The sequence below is a fragment of the Myotis nattereri genome (genome assembly GCF_964212035.1).
Source record: "Myotis nattereri genome assembly, chromosome: 8".
Taxonomy (NCBI): Eukaryota; Metazoa; Chordata; class Mammalia; order Chiroptera; family Vespertilionidae; genus Myotis; species Myotis nattereri.
The window spans coordinates 68,917,888-68,932,968 of record NC_138083.1 but is presented as its reverse complement, the minus strand read 5'-3'; the positions used below and the strand labels follow the sequence as shown (position 1 = coordinate 68,932,968).

Genomic DNA, 15,081 nt, shown 5'->3' with positions numbered 1-15,081 from the left:
CGTGGCCAGCAGTCCCTCCCAATCCAGAGAACCGGCTCCCAGGAGCAGGCCAGGCCTCAGAACCAGAGCACAGCAGAGCTGGGTGCTTGTCTCCTCCCTCCCCACTTGATAAAGACAGCAGTCTGTGTGACTCGTCCAGGGCAGGTGATGGGAAGGCCTGGAGGCCCATCTCCCCGTCCACATGTTTTCATGGACAAACACTGGTGCTGTGAAGCGTAGGCCGGCCACTCATTTAGGGTCTTGGATCCATGGTTGTTGAAAGGATTTTCAAAATAAACACTAATATAATATCTAAACTGTTTCCAATATTCAGAACTCTGAGACAATTATTACCCCCATTTCACAGAGAGGTGAAGGAATTTGGTTCAGGCCATGGGTGGTAAGTGACAGCCAGGCTGTGACAGCTTTAAGGTCCCCAGAATATGGTGCTCAGCGCATATTCACTTTCCTGCCTGCAGGTGTGCTTGGGCTCCCGAGAGGGTCCTGGGCTCAAGCAGGGGTACACGTGATGGGAAGGCTAGAGTCTGGCCAGTCACCTGCGAGGCCCCAGGCAGAGGAAGGAGAGGCCAGGCCGACTGCCCCTCCCTGCCCCCACACCTCCAGGCAACATGAAGTGACTAGTGGACTGTAAACCCTTTATTTCCAAACTATAAATAGATCTGCTCTCTGAGCAAAGAGCTGTCCAGGTGATAAGCCCCCAGCTCTCCATCTCCCCTTCCCAACTGCTCTGCAGTCCAGGCCCGGGCCCCTTAGACACCTGTGATGCCTCTGCAATCATGATCTTGGCAGCCAGAGCCTGGCAAGCAGTTGAGAACAGCCCTCCGTTCCTCCGTTGCAACTCCAGCACAGCGTAGGGCCTGTTCTGGCCTGGTGCTCACCCCTCTGGCCAACTCTCCGACTCGGCCCCACCATGGGTCCCGTGCTACCCGAGGCCCAGCGTGGACACTGCTGGACCGCTGCTCCCAGCTGCTGTGAGAAACCACCTGGTCCCTGAGCTCCGTCAGCATGAAGACTGGGAGCGGCCTGCTTCAAAGCTGCTCCCCGGGCTGGTCGCTGCTACCCCTGGGCCACAAAGTCCTCCTCCGCCGCGTCATTATCCCCTTCCTCTGGCTGGCTGCTCCGGAGCAGCAGCTCCAGGTCGGGGTTGGAGCCCAGCCCCTTTGAAGGTTTAGGGTCGCCATCACCTGGGGATGAAGAGACACCAGTTACAGCCCCAATCAGCGTCTTGTGTGTGCTGTCACCTGGGGCCCCTCCCCAGTTCCTCAGAGGTGACTCCAGCATGCTGAGAAGAGCAGCAGCCCCTGCAGAGGCAACTGAATGGTGCAGACTGGAACTACTTGGGGAAGCTGAGGGCCACTTGCCTCTTCCCGGAAGGGCTGGGTTGAGAGGAAATCAGAGGGGCTGAGTCATGGGGAGGATGTCCTGAATGCAGGCGTAGGAAAGGGGCTCAGGTTACCTCTGGAGTGCAGGGCTTTGAGGGCGACATGCAGGGATATTCCCGAGAGGCAGAGGGCGAAGCCCAGCCAGTTCAGGAGGCTGATCTGGTCGCCCAGCAGATGAGCTGCCAACAGCAAAGTGCAGACTTCCTGCGGGCAGAGAAGCAGGAAGGGGAAGTGATCGGCGGGATGAGTTGGCCCTTTGTAAAGAGGGCCAGGCACTAAGCACAACCACAGGAGAGAGCCAGACTCGCCCTAACTCCCAGGCCAGGGCGGCTGGCCTGCAGGGCACAGAGAAGCTTGCATGGGGCCTGCTGCAATGCTTTCCTCCTTTGTGTTACTGAGATGAAACAAAGGAGATGCTTTCCCAGAACTGCCAGGATAAAAGGAGACCAACCAAATGCAGCTGTGTCCACAGGAATCAAGGAGAGCCCTTCCAGAAGGTACAGGCGGGGAGCCCTCAGCTGCCGGGGGAGAATGCAGCGTCATACAGGGCTTTGTGGGACATGCACTGGTCCTGGGGTTCTTCACACACAATGGCTGCAAATGGCACTGTGAAATGACTCATTCTGAGAACCATGGCTTCTGCCTCATCATTTGGTTGGCAACCAGAAGACCCTTGGGGAGCCCCTAGGTTTCTGCTTTTAGGCAGCACTGCTCCAGGATCAAAGAGCAAACTCCCCCACAGCATGTGGTGGAGGGAAGAGGGAAGTGGCAAGAGGAGAGGCAAGAACGCTGCCAGGGAGAGGTAAAGGCAGGCCAGGCAAGCACAGGGCACTAATGACTTAACTGTCCCTCGCTGTGCCCATGGCAGACATCACCAATCAATCACAGAACTTGTTACTGATGAGTCTGAATGGGGGTTTCTCAATCCATGGCTCCCTGCCGCTGCCACAGGACGAGTTGGCATTCCTAGTAAATGTAAATGCGTTCCAAGCCCAGTGGAGGCGGACCTGGCTCTGCACCCCAGCTCGGCCATTAGCTGTTTTCCTGGGTAGGAGCAGCTCTTCATGTCTCATGACCATCCCCACCTCACAGGGCTGCAGTGAGGGGGTGGGGGAGTACAGATGAGAGCATGGCACTGAGCGCCCTAATGAGGTACTTCCCTCTCTTCCCTATAGGCCCTGGGGTGCAGGAGCTGCTGGTGAGAAGCACCCTCAGGGGCTCCTCTCTGAGACAGGACGGGGGTCACCCGAGTCTGTACCTTAAAAATGCCGGCAATGGAGAGAGTAAGGCTGGAGGTTCTGGAAACCAGGAGGAACTCGGAGAAACCCAAACCAAAGGCAAGAATCCCGCCAAGGAAGAGGCTCCCGAGTACCCGCAGGAGCAGCCCTGTGTCCTGGAAACGGAAGATTTTCTCAGATGTGGACAAATGGAGACCTGAAAGCAATGGGGGAGACAGGGGTACCATGTCCTGGGTGTGCCTGCCGGGCGGCCTCACCCTCCCGCAGCCGGGTGAGAACTGCCCCTGGCGCGGGGCACACTTCCTAAGACAACAAGGATGGACGGCTGCCAGAGCCCAGGGAATGGCAGGAGGGCTTTGGAGCCCCTGCGCTAAATACGGGGGACGGCACCACACAGACAACCCACAGGAGCACCCGGCTCTTCCCCATGGTGTTTCCCTCCCATCTGCGGTCCGAATGGTGAGGGTGGACTTCCTATGGCCTTGGCAGCTGTGATAACCAATGGGCCCAAGAGAGGTGGGCAGGCATCACGTGAGGACTTTCAGCCCCTGGGCAATGGTGGGGGAGGCTGCGGGGGAGTCCTCTGTGCTCAATTTCAGGGGGGCCACCTAGAAACGGGGGCAAAACTCATCTTCATCCAGGCCTGACTATCACATAGCAGTGGGAATTGGCCGAGACATGCCCCCTTTTGGGAGCAGTTTCCCCACTAATAGAATGAACCGGTTGGGACTAGACCAATGTTTCTCAAACAGATGGTATAATCTGATGAACAGTTCTCAAAAACACACACACTGCATATAAATACTCGACAAAAGCCACGGCCACCCGCTCCAGACACCCACACAGGCATCCAGGCAGCGAACTTGCTTAGACTCTCAGAGGGTTCTTGACCCTCCAACACTGTCCATCTGGGAGGATGATTCCTTGGGTCCCTCCCTTCAGGAAAGGCCCCTGGGAGTATTAACAGGATGCGAGGTGAGCCCAGTCTAGGCAAAAAGGACACACCTGGGGGCGGGGGGGGGGGCAGGAGGCTGGCTAAGGACCCTGAGATTTTTGGAGGGAAGCACCATAGAAACACAGTGACAGCCCCCCACCCCCCCAACCCCAGGCAAACAGCCTCCAATGTAGGACATCTTGCCTGGTGCTGGGCTCAGCAGTACTGCAAAGGCATGGGCAAATGGAAGGGACTCGGGGAAAGCAACATAAGTAATGAAGGCGCTTGGGGGATTAATTTACCAGAAAAGATTAAAGGAGCTAAATCCATGCAGCTTTGCTAAGTGACGACGGCCAGGGGCTTTCGGGGGAGGGTTTGTAGAGATGGGGAGCGGTGTAAACACCCGGGGAGGGAGGGAGAGTGTGGCGTTTTTACTGGGGACACAATGAAGGAATGGGGAGAGATTGTAAAAAGAGAGAAAATGAGGCTGCAGAACAGAAGTTTCCTGGACAACGGGGCCACAAATAATTTTCTCAGAGGTTCGAAACGCCTCACTGCTTGCAACTTAAATGGATGCGGGACAGGATTTTCTGTAATGACCCTGAGGACAGAAGGGACTCTGGGAGGAAGGATACACAGACAGGGGACAAAGCCTAATCCCAAAACATCAGAGGAAGGAGGATGTGGTACACCTCCCAGCCTAGACAATGCTGCCCGCTCTTCTCTCTGGGAGATGACAGTGGAGGGGAACTGCTCACCTGCCCAGACTCCCTGTACCCCCTGGCCCCCCAATAAACACTCCTGCAATCCAGCTCACACCCCATTCCTCTGAACCTGTTTCCACTTCCTGGGATGCTCCCCCCTCCCCCCCATCAGCCTGTCCAAGTCCCATTCATCCTCCCAGATACACTGTCTGGGAAGCCTTTCCACCCTACCACCCTGAGACAACGCATGACCCTCTCCTCCTAAGAGGCAGAACACAGCGGAATGGTTAAGAGGAGGGGCTCTGGAGCCAGCTCCTGGATCCAAGTTCAGGCTCGTTTAGGAGTCATGGGACCCGAAGCAAGGTTATCTCTACTTCTCTCTGCCTCAGTTTCTTTCACCTGCAAGATGAGGATATTAATAGCACTGCCCCATGGGGTTTTGGGGAGTATTAAGAGGTGATATATGTAAACCGGTTAGAACAGCCCTGGCCTACCTCCGGGGCTGGACACGTGCACTGTCATCATTGTCTACTATGTTTCATACATTTTCTGTGTAACGTTTATCATGCGGGATTCTAGCCATTTGGTTTCAGTGTCTGTTCAGACACACAAACCAGGCACTGCCAGGGGAGGCCGCCTTGATCTCTGTGTCCCCTGCAGCTGGGCTCAGAGAGGGGGGTGGGGGCTGCTGTACTGAAGTGCCCCGAGGTGGACGGCCCAACCTACCTTCAAATATGGCAAAGAGGGGGAAGAGCCCGAGAAACATGAGTGGCTGCAGGTGGAACATGGTGTCGATGGGGTTCTGGAGCCCTACAGAACGGGGACATGATGAGCCGTCAGCCTGGCCACCGGCCTCCACCCCCTGGTGCCGGGCCTGCTCTCACCAAGATCCGCCTTCTGCAGGAGAATCTGCGTGAGGGTCCAGCGAATGCCACCGATGAACGAGGCGGCCAGCACCAAGGCAAAGCCCTCCACGTTGAACTGCGTGGACTTGTAGGTGAACATGAAGAGGCCCCCGGCGATGAGGAGGACCACCAGGACCAGCGCTGCCCGCTGAGGAGGGGAGCAGGTGGCAGCTAACTGGGGAGTCTCCAGCTCATCCCACCTGGAGTTTGGGGGTCGGCAGCCATTTTGGCTGGCCCCTCTCTCCCCAGCCACCACCCTGGGAGGCCCTGGCCAGCTCCTCCCCATGGAGGTGTGCAGGGCTGCATCCAGCTGGACGTCCCCAACACCCCTACCTGCCCACATACTGAGGTGCTTCCCTATGCTGTCCTAGGCCCCTCCCCACTACGAAACCAAGGTGCTGCCTCGCACAGCAGGCGTCTCGGCCCAGCTTGACCTGACCTGGCCCCTCTTCCTGGAACCCTTCCTCCCTTGGCCTTTACCGCCCTCCCCCTTCCCCCCACCACACCGCTTTCTAAACTTCTTGGTAGTGCCCAGTGCTCAGTCCCTCCTCAGCTTCTGTCGGGAGCTTCTGCCCCTGGGCTGGGCTCCTCTCTTCTGTCACAGTGACAGAGCCGCTGCTCAGACCCCTGAGGGGGTAGGAGGGACTCAGGGGATGTTGGGGCCTCACCAGCTCCTCCAGCTTGAAGATCAGAGAGAAGATCAAGATGAAGAGGACGGCTGAGGATTTGGTCATTGTGTACCTGGAAGCGAAAATGACCACCGTGCACGGCTGGAACCCGCGGCTCAGACCCGCCATCCAGAACGGACCCCACAGTACAGCCAGTGGGCTGGAAAGGGGGGAGCTTCCTGACCTCCCTGAGGGCCACGGGCTCTGCTCAGGGCAGCAGGACAATCTGGGTACAAAAGACCAAAGGAAGGTGGCCCGAGTCATCTGGCCGATTTGTGACCTTTAATCGAAGGAATCTCTGAGGCCTGTAATTATCAGCAGGGAGGAAAGGCTGCAGGTCTGACACTGAGCTCACCGAGGCCTATTATCACCTGCCCTCAGCGGAGCCCAGGATGAGGAAGAAAGGATGAGAGGAGAGAAAGAGGAGGCAGGGACTGTGCTCTGAGGCACACCCCGGAGGTAAGAAGTCACTGCCGGCCTCCCCTCTGCAGCTGCGTGCACTGCACGCGGACATGCCCTCCTCCCGGCCACGGCCGCCCGTTCTGCTTGAGGCCCTGGCTTCCCCAGGCCGCCCAGCAGCAGGCCCAGCATCGACTGCGCCCAGCGTAAGGAAGAAGCTGGTGAGTTTCTGGAAAGCTGCTGGGAGGAGCTCAGAGAGGACGGCTGGTCCCAGAGAGTGGTGCCGTGGCTGGCTTGTCGGTCAGGGGTGCAGACAGCCAGCTGGACGGACAGAGAGAACGTGCGCCTGAGGGAGGTGGCGGTACTCACAGTGAGACGGTGATGTAGAGGAAGCTCCAGTTGGACAAGCCCACGTCAAGTGCCGTAGCCAGCGCTGTGGAGACAAAGGGCGCCCACCGGACACATCGGGGAGAAAGGGCAGGTGGCTTGGGGGCACCAGTGATTAGAACACTCCCATGAGTCCCCTCACTTTCTCTGGGGCCTCTAGGCCTTCCTTTCTACCCAGCAACTAAAAGGTTAACTCAAAAAAAAGGGGGGGGGGGTCTGCTCCAGCATTCAGGCTATAGTGCATTCTGACTGGCTGGGGCCTGTGTCCTTCCCACTTGCTGGATTTTTTGCATACCCCCCTGCTGACAGATACAATCTGATCCTGCAAACGCTTCAGAGTGGTCACTCAGAGTGGTCACGGAGGAGGACCGGGCCCTCCAGGATCTGACCCCTTCCACCCTCTCACTTCCTCGCACCAACGTTGAGTCCTCAGCGCCCCAAGACACTTTCAGTTCCCTTGCAGACTCCCACATGCACTAAACCCTCCCCGCCCTGGACCGCCCGGTCCCACTCGCCCTCCAGGTCTCAGCCCACTCAGCCCTTGCTCTGGGGAGCCCTCCCTGCCTAGCACCGAGGGCAGGGACTACACGCTCTGCTCACCACTCCCTCCGGGCCTGGAAACACAGCTCAGTGTGCATGCTCAAGGTCCAGGGAACTACAAGGCTACTGCTGCACTGGGGCTTCTGTGTGGTGTGCGTGGGGGAAGCGGGAAGATGGAGTACGCATGGGGCAGATGTGGGGGCGGGGAGGGCAGGCAGAGAGGAGTGAGGAAACATGGGTGGGTCAGGGAAAGAGGGGCCTGAGTTTTAGGCCAGGAAGACATCCTTTCGTTCTAGGCCTATGGCTTCCCAAGCAGCCCTCCTCCTGCCGGGCCCTCCCCACAGGAACACACCTGTCGGAGCTACTCTTCTGAGGTAGTCGGTCCAGCTCAGCACCACGCGGGCCCTGTGGCTGGAGCACTGGACCAGCGCCCTGGACAGGGCGGAGAACAGGAAGATCACGGCCAGGTGCAGCATCGTCATGAAGAGGGGGAAGTGGAAGCTCTGTACGGGGCCCAAAGCACAGCCAGGCGCAGTTAGACAGCAGCCCTCACCAGGCTCCCCGCCCCCGTGGTGGCAGGGGCCCTAATGCGGTGCGTGCTGAGGGCCCTGCAGGGGTTTTCACCCACAGTACAATCACTTGGCATCAGAGACTTAGTCCCAGTTTGGAGGTCACACAGGCAGCAGGTGGACAAATGGGGCTCAACTGTAGCTCAGTGCTGTCTCCACCTTCAACAGCCTGTTACTACCTGCTCCAGCCCCTCCCCATGGCCCACACCCAAGGAACAGCAGCGTGGGCCAGGATGGCTGTGCCAGCTACTAGAGTACTGAACTGCTTTTCTACCTGTTGGTCCACAGCTGTTGCGTAAGCTCCCCAAGTCTCCCCAGCTCATCCCCGTGGCCCCCTAATTTCCCCTCGATGCAAATATTTCGGGAGAATCCCTGGCATGGCAGTGCTGGCTGTGGGGTTCTGCCCCGTCACTAACGTGACTGGCTGAAGCCCGTGCCTTCCTGTTCAGTACTAGGGGCACTGTGGCCCCGCCACCTCCCTCCCGGCCCGCGGTGCAGGCCTCCCAGTCACCTTTGTCAGCCACTTGTTGTAGAAGGTGATGCCGATGGAGAAGCAGTAGTAGAGGAGGACCAGCCCCAGGGTCCACACTGCCCGCCACACAAAGGCCACGTCCAGGGCCCCCCTCCCCATCTGTGGCAGCAGCTGCTCCCAGCTGGGTCGGCGGGGCAGGCACCTCTCCTGAAGACCGGCAGGAACAGCCGCTGGACCTGCGCCACGACTTCCAGCAAGAACGTGGCCTGGCTAGGAGTTCTCTTCACTCCATGATCAGGACGGTTATCGGAGCCTGGGCGGAGTCCTCACCTAAGGGGCTGGTGGGCCGAGCCCAGCCCCTCCATGGTCTCCGGTGCAGGGCTCACGATCCAGGTCTGAGGCTAGAAGGATGAAAAGGCAGCGCTGGTGGCTTGGGCAGAGTGAGGGCCATCTGACCCCACCCACCCAGGCCTGTCCCGCAGGGAGACGGGGCAGACAGGAGCAGGAGGGAGCCCGCCCCCAGCATGGGCGCTGGCAGCCGAGCTCCCGGTCATATCCACTCTCTTGTCGTCTCAAGCTGTTCTCCATGAATTGCTACCAAAGTGACCTTTTTAAAACATAAATCTGATCATGTCAGACCACTGCTTAAAGCCCTTCTGCAGCTTCCAGTGCTCTTAAGATAAAGATCAAAACCCTTCTTTAGGCTAAAAAGGCTGAATCGGGCCCCTGCCGGCCTCAGCTCAGCTTCGGCCCTCGTGCCCCAGTCCCACCGGCCTGCCACCTTCAGCTCCCTGAGCAACCAGGCTCCGTCCTGCGCCTGGAGAAGCCGGCGCTCTGCCCTCCCTCCATACTTTCTCAGTGGATCTACTCATCTTCAGCTCAAATGTTGCTTCCTCAGGAACGCCCCCCCCCCTCAATGTGATGGGTGCCCCTGACACACAGGCTGCTTTCATAGGTCCCCCATGATTCCTCCATTGGACCTGTGCAGGGCATGATGATCTTTGTCCCTGGGAGGCGGATAGCTCCACGAAGACAGGGCCCGCCAGGTCCATGCTGGCCTTACAGCCCCAGCTGGCACACTGTAAGTTCTCCATACGGTGATGACTCATTGCAAGAGAGTGGGCCTGTGGTTTCAGGGGACCAATCTGGTCATTAAGGTGTTAACATGTTCTCTCTCACTGATGTTTCTCCCTCTCCCTTCCTCTCTCCCTAATAATAATAATAATAATAATAATAATCAGTAAAATGGACCAGGAAACCAACACCGACCTTGCCGTAGACTCGAACAGCCAGTGTCACAGACACGGAGCCTGCCACAGGGTCTTACTCAACTAAACCACTCCCTGCTGCCTATCACCCAGCCAACCCCAGTGAGTGCCCAGAGCATGCCAGGCCCTGGGGAGACCGGGCAGACCCCCCACCCCCCAGTCCAGCATTATCCCACCTGCTGCTTCATCTGTGCCCCTCCTCCCGTCTTCTCCTTTGATACATCCCCACCCGACACCCGACAGAAATGCCACTGCCTTGAAGCCTCCCTAGAACCCTCTGATCAGAGGCACCCCAACTTCCCCTCCCAGTCCTCTCTGCAGGGAGTATCAACATTGTTTCTGAACTCTGGAACCTGAGGTGTCATTTCCCCTCCCCCAGGCACACTGGGAGCTGGCACAGGCTCATGCCCCAAGGGGCACCCTCAGGCTCTGGTTCTCGTCAGGGGACTCTGGGAGCCCATGGTGCTGTTCTGCAGGGACAGTCCTACCTTTTAGTGAGTGGGGCTCTGAGGGGGGCAGTGCACATAACTGAGAACTGTTCTGCAGCCTGCATGGCTCTGAGATTCCTGTAGGTTAAAGATCTGCTTATAAAGAACCCAACTCTGTTTTCCAGGCAACAGAGCAGTTTTTCCAAGGTTCTCCTACGTTTTCGGTGCTATGTACACTGAGGGGAGGCTGAACTGTTCTTGATAAAAGGGTACCGCAGCTCCCCGTCTGGAAAAGCCACCTGCAGCCACGGCAGGCACCGGCTTGGAGCTGCCCACGGGCTGTGGCAGGCTGCCCTGTGGCCGTCACCGCCTGCAGGTTCCACAGGAGTGGTGCTGGCAGGGGCTGCGTCATTGTAGCTTCTAGTAGCCTGTGCTCAGGAACTCACATATTGAAACATTTTATTACCAACTACTTTCCTTTTATTTCTTTTACATTATGGGTAGGGCATTGCCAATTCAAAAAAATTATGTGTTGTAGTTTTTTGAATCATAAGTTTCATTTTAAGATAATAAGGGGGAGAGGGTAGTTATCACCAAAATATTTGTCATTAAAAAGAGGGCGTAGCATCCACGAGGTTGAGAGCCACTGTGCTATTTTGCCTAACGCGGGCCCATTCCTTGAAATGCCTCTGTAAGCCGGCATGGCCCAATGCGCATCGCCCCCTCTCACCTCCCCGGCTAACGCAGGATACCCGACTGCCTCCTTGTCCTCTTCGCTTGGATGTCTAACACCAGGCGCCTCACACCCAGCCCGTCCAGAATGGACTTCTGTTCTCCAGGAGTTCTCCACCCTCCGTCAAAACCTGCTCCTCTTCCCACCCTGAGGTGGCACCACCAGTCACTAGCTGCTAACTGCTCAGGCCGGAAACCTTGTTCTCATCCTTGATTCCTCTTTCCCTCAGCCCACATTCAATCAACAGGTACTGTCAGACCTGTCTTAAAAAATATCCCAAATATGGTCACATTTCCTGATCTCCACCACTACCAGCCAGCCACCATTCCCTTTCTCCCCCACCTGATGCATTAGTTTCCTGTCTGATTCTCCCTCTTCTTCTCCCTGCACCTCCCACAGTCAGAATTCTGCTAACACAGCTAGGCAGTGGGGTCCAACAGATCTCAAGGCTCACACTCCTTCCTCTAGACCAGGGTTTCTCCACTTGGCATTACTGACAATTAGAGAAGGCCTGTCCTGTGCACTGTGGGGCATTTAGCAGCATTCGATCTCTAACCACTAGATACCTGTGGCATCCCGGCCCCTCATCCCAAGTAATGACAAACAGGAAAGTCTCCGGACACTGCTGAGAGTCTCCTGGGGGCAAAACTGCTCCCTGATGGGAAGCACTGCTTACACCACACAGGTGACCACAGGGCAGCTGGCACCAAGAGATCTATCTTCTAGCACTCCCTCCCCGTGGTCCTACCCACGGCTTCGGAGGTAGGGCAGTCTGAACCCTTCTGTGAATCAACTTCCCCTACCTTCTGCCTTTGCTGCAGTTCCTGCTCCAACACGAACACCCTCCACCCTCCCTGCTTCCTTCAAACAGCTGGTGCAGGTCCCCCACCACTAGGAAGTCCCCATGACTGCCCAGGCTCACAGGGAGCACTGTCCCAAAGTTAACAGCACTCCTTCTCCGACTACTTCCCAGAAGGTCACCTAACCCCAAACACAACAGACCTCGGCTAGTAGGGCTCTTGGAAATCACCTAGCCACTTACTCAGTGTGCATTTATTGAGCACTCCTGTATACCAAACACTGGAGACAGAAATCTGTAACCGATAAGGTCCCCACCCTTATTCTGCAATAAGGGAAACCAGGCTTAAAGGAGCAAATGCTCTTTCAAATCTCACTTGCCCAGGAAAGGAATCCCATATTCTGCCTTTCTTTCCTCAGGGGCAGCGTAGCTCGGAGCAGTCGCCACATCAGTTGGTGTATCACCATAGCATGTTCCCAACTAGAACATGGGCAGCGCAGCTGAGGGCTCAGAAGTGTGGGCCCGGAGTGACAAAGACCTGGGATCCAATCCTGGCCCCTCCTGACTATTTCATGACCCAAGTCACTGACTTCTGGACCTCAGTTCCCCCAACTGTAAAGGAGGATAAAATCACGAGCCTCCTGGGAGGGGAGTCAGTGGCATCAGGTACAGCGCGGGGTGCTGGCTCGCGGTAGGGGCTTACCCCCTCCCGGTCCCGTGAACCGTCCCCAGCCTGTCCCCACCGCCCCACCGAGTCACTTGTCCCTTCAAGGGCCAAGTCTCTAGTCTCACCAGCATCTTACACGACTGGCCACATCCTCCTCCCGGGACGGCCTCTTGGATATCACACCACACTCTGCAGTTTCCTCTGCTTCTCTGGACTCCTTCTTGCTCAACCCAACCTCTACAAACGGGAGCCTGCCGTTGGAACCTGGTTTCTGTTTTCTATCTTGTTCTCATCTTGCGTAATCTCATCCCATTGAGCCACGTGCCAACCATTTCTCAGTTCCCTACATCAGCCCCACCCTTTCCGACTGGCTCCAGGCCAGTCCATCTAACTTGGGCTCCACTCAAGACACCTAACACTCACGGTGCCCCCAGCCGAGTCCTTGAGTCATGCCCCCAACATCACTAGTAAATGCCAGCATAGCACAGCTGATTCCTCACGACTAACCCCCCAAATCCACGGCAGAAGCTACCCTTTCCCCAACCCTGTCCTGTCAGTTCCGTCTCCAATACACTTCTCCACCTTCTGTGCTTCTCTACTCCACCATCGAGTCTAACCACAATTACCTTTCACTGCTGACTGCAACGTCTCCAGTCCCCGCACCTCCGCCCCCCCAGCCCCCCCAGCCCGCCGCCTGGAGAGAGGGCTTGGGCACAGAAAGCAGCTCAGCAGCCCTCGGGCGAACCCCAACTCCACAGAAGGTCCCCGAAAACGCCTCCCACCATCTGGCCTCGAAAGACGGCTGCAACCTCACTCCCACCGCCACCTCGGCGCCCAGCACGCTGGCCCCGGCGGTGGGTCACGCCCGGCAGCTGCGTCCTTTGCGCCTGCTGTTCCCTCTGCCGGGAACACTGTTCCACACCCCCCTGCGCGCTGAGCTCTCCTCCTGGCCCTCCGCGTCCGCACAGCACCGCCCGCCACCTGACGCTTCCCGGTTTGCCCACGAGCTTTCCGCGGGCCCTCACTCCCACCCCAGCGGGTGCAGCCTCGACCCGGGCAGAGCCGCGCGGGCTCCAGGCCAGCTTCGCGGGGCCCGGGAAATGCCCGGGACAGCGCGCGCAAAGGGCGGCCCGCGAGGGCGCGCGAGGCCCGGTCCCCTCCGCGCGGGGCAGGCGCCCAGGCGCGCCCCGCAGAGCCCGGCCGGACCGGCTCCCCCTCCCGCCCCCGGGAGCGCGCGGAGGCCGGCGGCGCGCCCACTCACCTCGGCCCGGGCGCTCCCGGCCGCGATCCTCCTGCCGGAAGTGCGAGGCCGGCGTTGCGTGGTCGGAGGAGCATTTCCGCCGAAGCCACTGGGGGGCGTGGCGCCTGCCGCGGGGGCGGGGCGGGCCTGGGAGCTGGGTTCTCTCTCCCGGGTCCGCCCTGACCCCGCGTGGCGTGTCCTCCCGGGGAGCCTCCCCGCCACTCCTTCCGCAGCCCAGCGCCCGGCATCCCCTCGTGCTGTGATCACCGGGGCCTCGCTCTGGAGCCTCCGTGCCTGCTGGCTGCAGAGTCGGGGCACCCAGAAAAGTGTCACGTATTTACTTCTACTGAACCAGTTGTTTACCTTGTTCCAAGCCCGTGCTGGGCAATCATGGAAGGAACTGCAGAGATCACTCTCACGGGCTTTTTCTTCTGGTTGCACAAGCCAGCTGGGGAGTGCTGCGTCTGGGCACCACACTTTACAGTGGTTCTCAACCTTCCTAATGCCGCGACCCTTTAACACAGTTCCTCATGTTGTGGTGACCCCCAATTTCATTGTTACAAATTAAACATAATTAAAGCATAGTGATTAATCACAAAAACAATATGTAATTACATGTGTTTTCCGATGGTCTTAGGCAACCCCTGTTAAAGGGTCGTTTGACCCGCAAAGGGGTCGCGACCCACAGGTTGAGAACCACTGCTTTAGGATTTAGAAGGTCCATGGAAGATAGTAAATAATAAACGTTTGTGAACCATTTTCTGTGTGCCTGAAACTTTATAAGAATGATCTCCAGTTCAATAGGTTGAGTAAAGGGAGATGGGAAACAGGAGAGGAGGAGAAAGATAAGGACCAAAACTGTGGTGGGAAAGTAGCCAAGGCACAGGACGCAGTGGTCCCAAAATGCCAGCGGCGGAGTGTAGATCTTACTCATCTCGCAGGATGGACTGAAAGGGGCAGAGCCATCAGAGCAGACAGGGAGATCCATTAGGACGGAGCAGGGTAGGGTTGAAGACAGGCCCACTTTGGGGCTTTGTGTCCCCCTCTGACTCCAATCCCCTCCTGGGCTTTGGCTCTAAGACTGGCTGCAAACATGGATCCTTACAAGTGACTCAGCTGGGTTCCCTGGCTGCTCTGAACAGAGGGTTCAAGGCCAGAGTGTCAGCGGTTCATTATGCAAACCACTGCTGCCCTCATCACCAGCAGCTGGCATTTCACAGGCATGAGTTCATTCTGCGCTTAATCACTTACAATGGCACCCATGGCTCCCAAGGTCTGTCTATTCAGTCCTCAAGGCCTGTACTGCATGCACTTTCTATGCAGTGTGAAAGAGCTTGTCCTTGCCCCCTTCTCTCTCAGAGGCAAGACAGAAGTATTTGCACCACGGCCCTCATTCAAGCCTCCCTACTACCAAGGCTGAGGTTTGGAGCAACAGCCTACGTCACCTGGAAGGCTGGGCACTAAGCGTGGCGACACACGGGGTGAAGAAGGTGTGTTCTTTGTAAGGTACAAGCACTCAAACTGTTCCCTGGCTGTGTCCCTGGCAGGAAGTAGAGGGAGGATGTGTTCATGGGGGTGTACAGTGTCTTTCCCTGATGCACTCAGCAGGCCGAGCAGAAAACACTTTGTCCTGATGTGACAATCTGGACAGCAGGTGTGTGTGGGGTGGAGGCAGAGTGGTTGAAGAGGAGAAAGGGGCCCTTGGAAGGTGGCTGAGGACTCCGGTTGGCGCTCTCTCAAGTCTCCCA

General features: G+C 57.6%; 1 protein-coding gene across 3 annotated transcripts; it reads right to left on the bottom strand.

Annotated features, from left to right (window-relative positions):
- Positions 1-623: 623 nt before the first annotated feature.
- SLC35H1 (solute carrier family 35 member H1) lies at positions 624-13,664 on the bottom strand. Of its 3 annotated transcripts, none has more exons than XM_081097787.1 (10): positions 13,355-13,664; positions 8,238-8,599; positions 7,510-7,660; positions 6,600-6,663; positions 5,832-5,904; positions 5,143-5,311; positions 4,985-5,068; positions 2,641-2,816; positions 1,457-1,586; positions 624-1,184 (listed from the first exon to the last, which is right to left on the bottom strand). In XM_081097787.1, exons 2-10 carry the CDS (start codon positions 8,355-8,357, stop codon positions 1,057-1,059), a joined length of 1,095 nt encoding a protein of 364 aa, XP_080953913.1. In that variant the 5' UTR covers positions 8,358-8,599; positions 13,355-13,664; the 3' UTR covers positions 624-1,056. The 3 variants fall into 3 exon arrangements, with proteins under 3 accessions (XP_080953913.1, XP_080953912.1, XP_080953914.1); XM_081097786.1 differs by lacking the exon at positions 13,355-13,664 and adding an exon at positions 12,219-12,660; XM_081097788.1 differs by lacking the exon at positions 13,355-13,664 and having other exon boundaries at positions 5,832-5,933; positions 6,608-6,663; positions 8,238-8,447.
- Between the last annotated feature and the right edge of the window lie 1,417 nt (positions 13,665-15,081).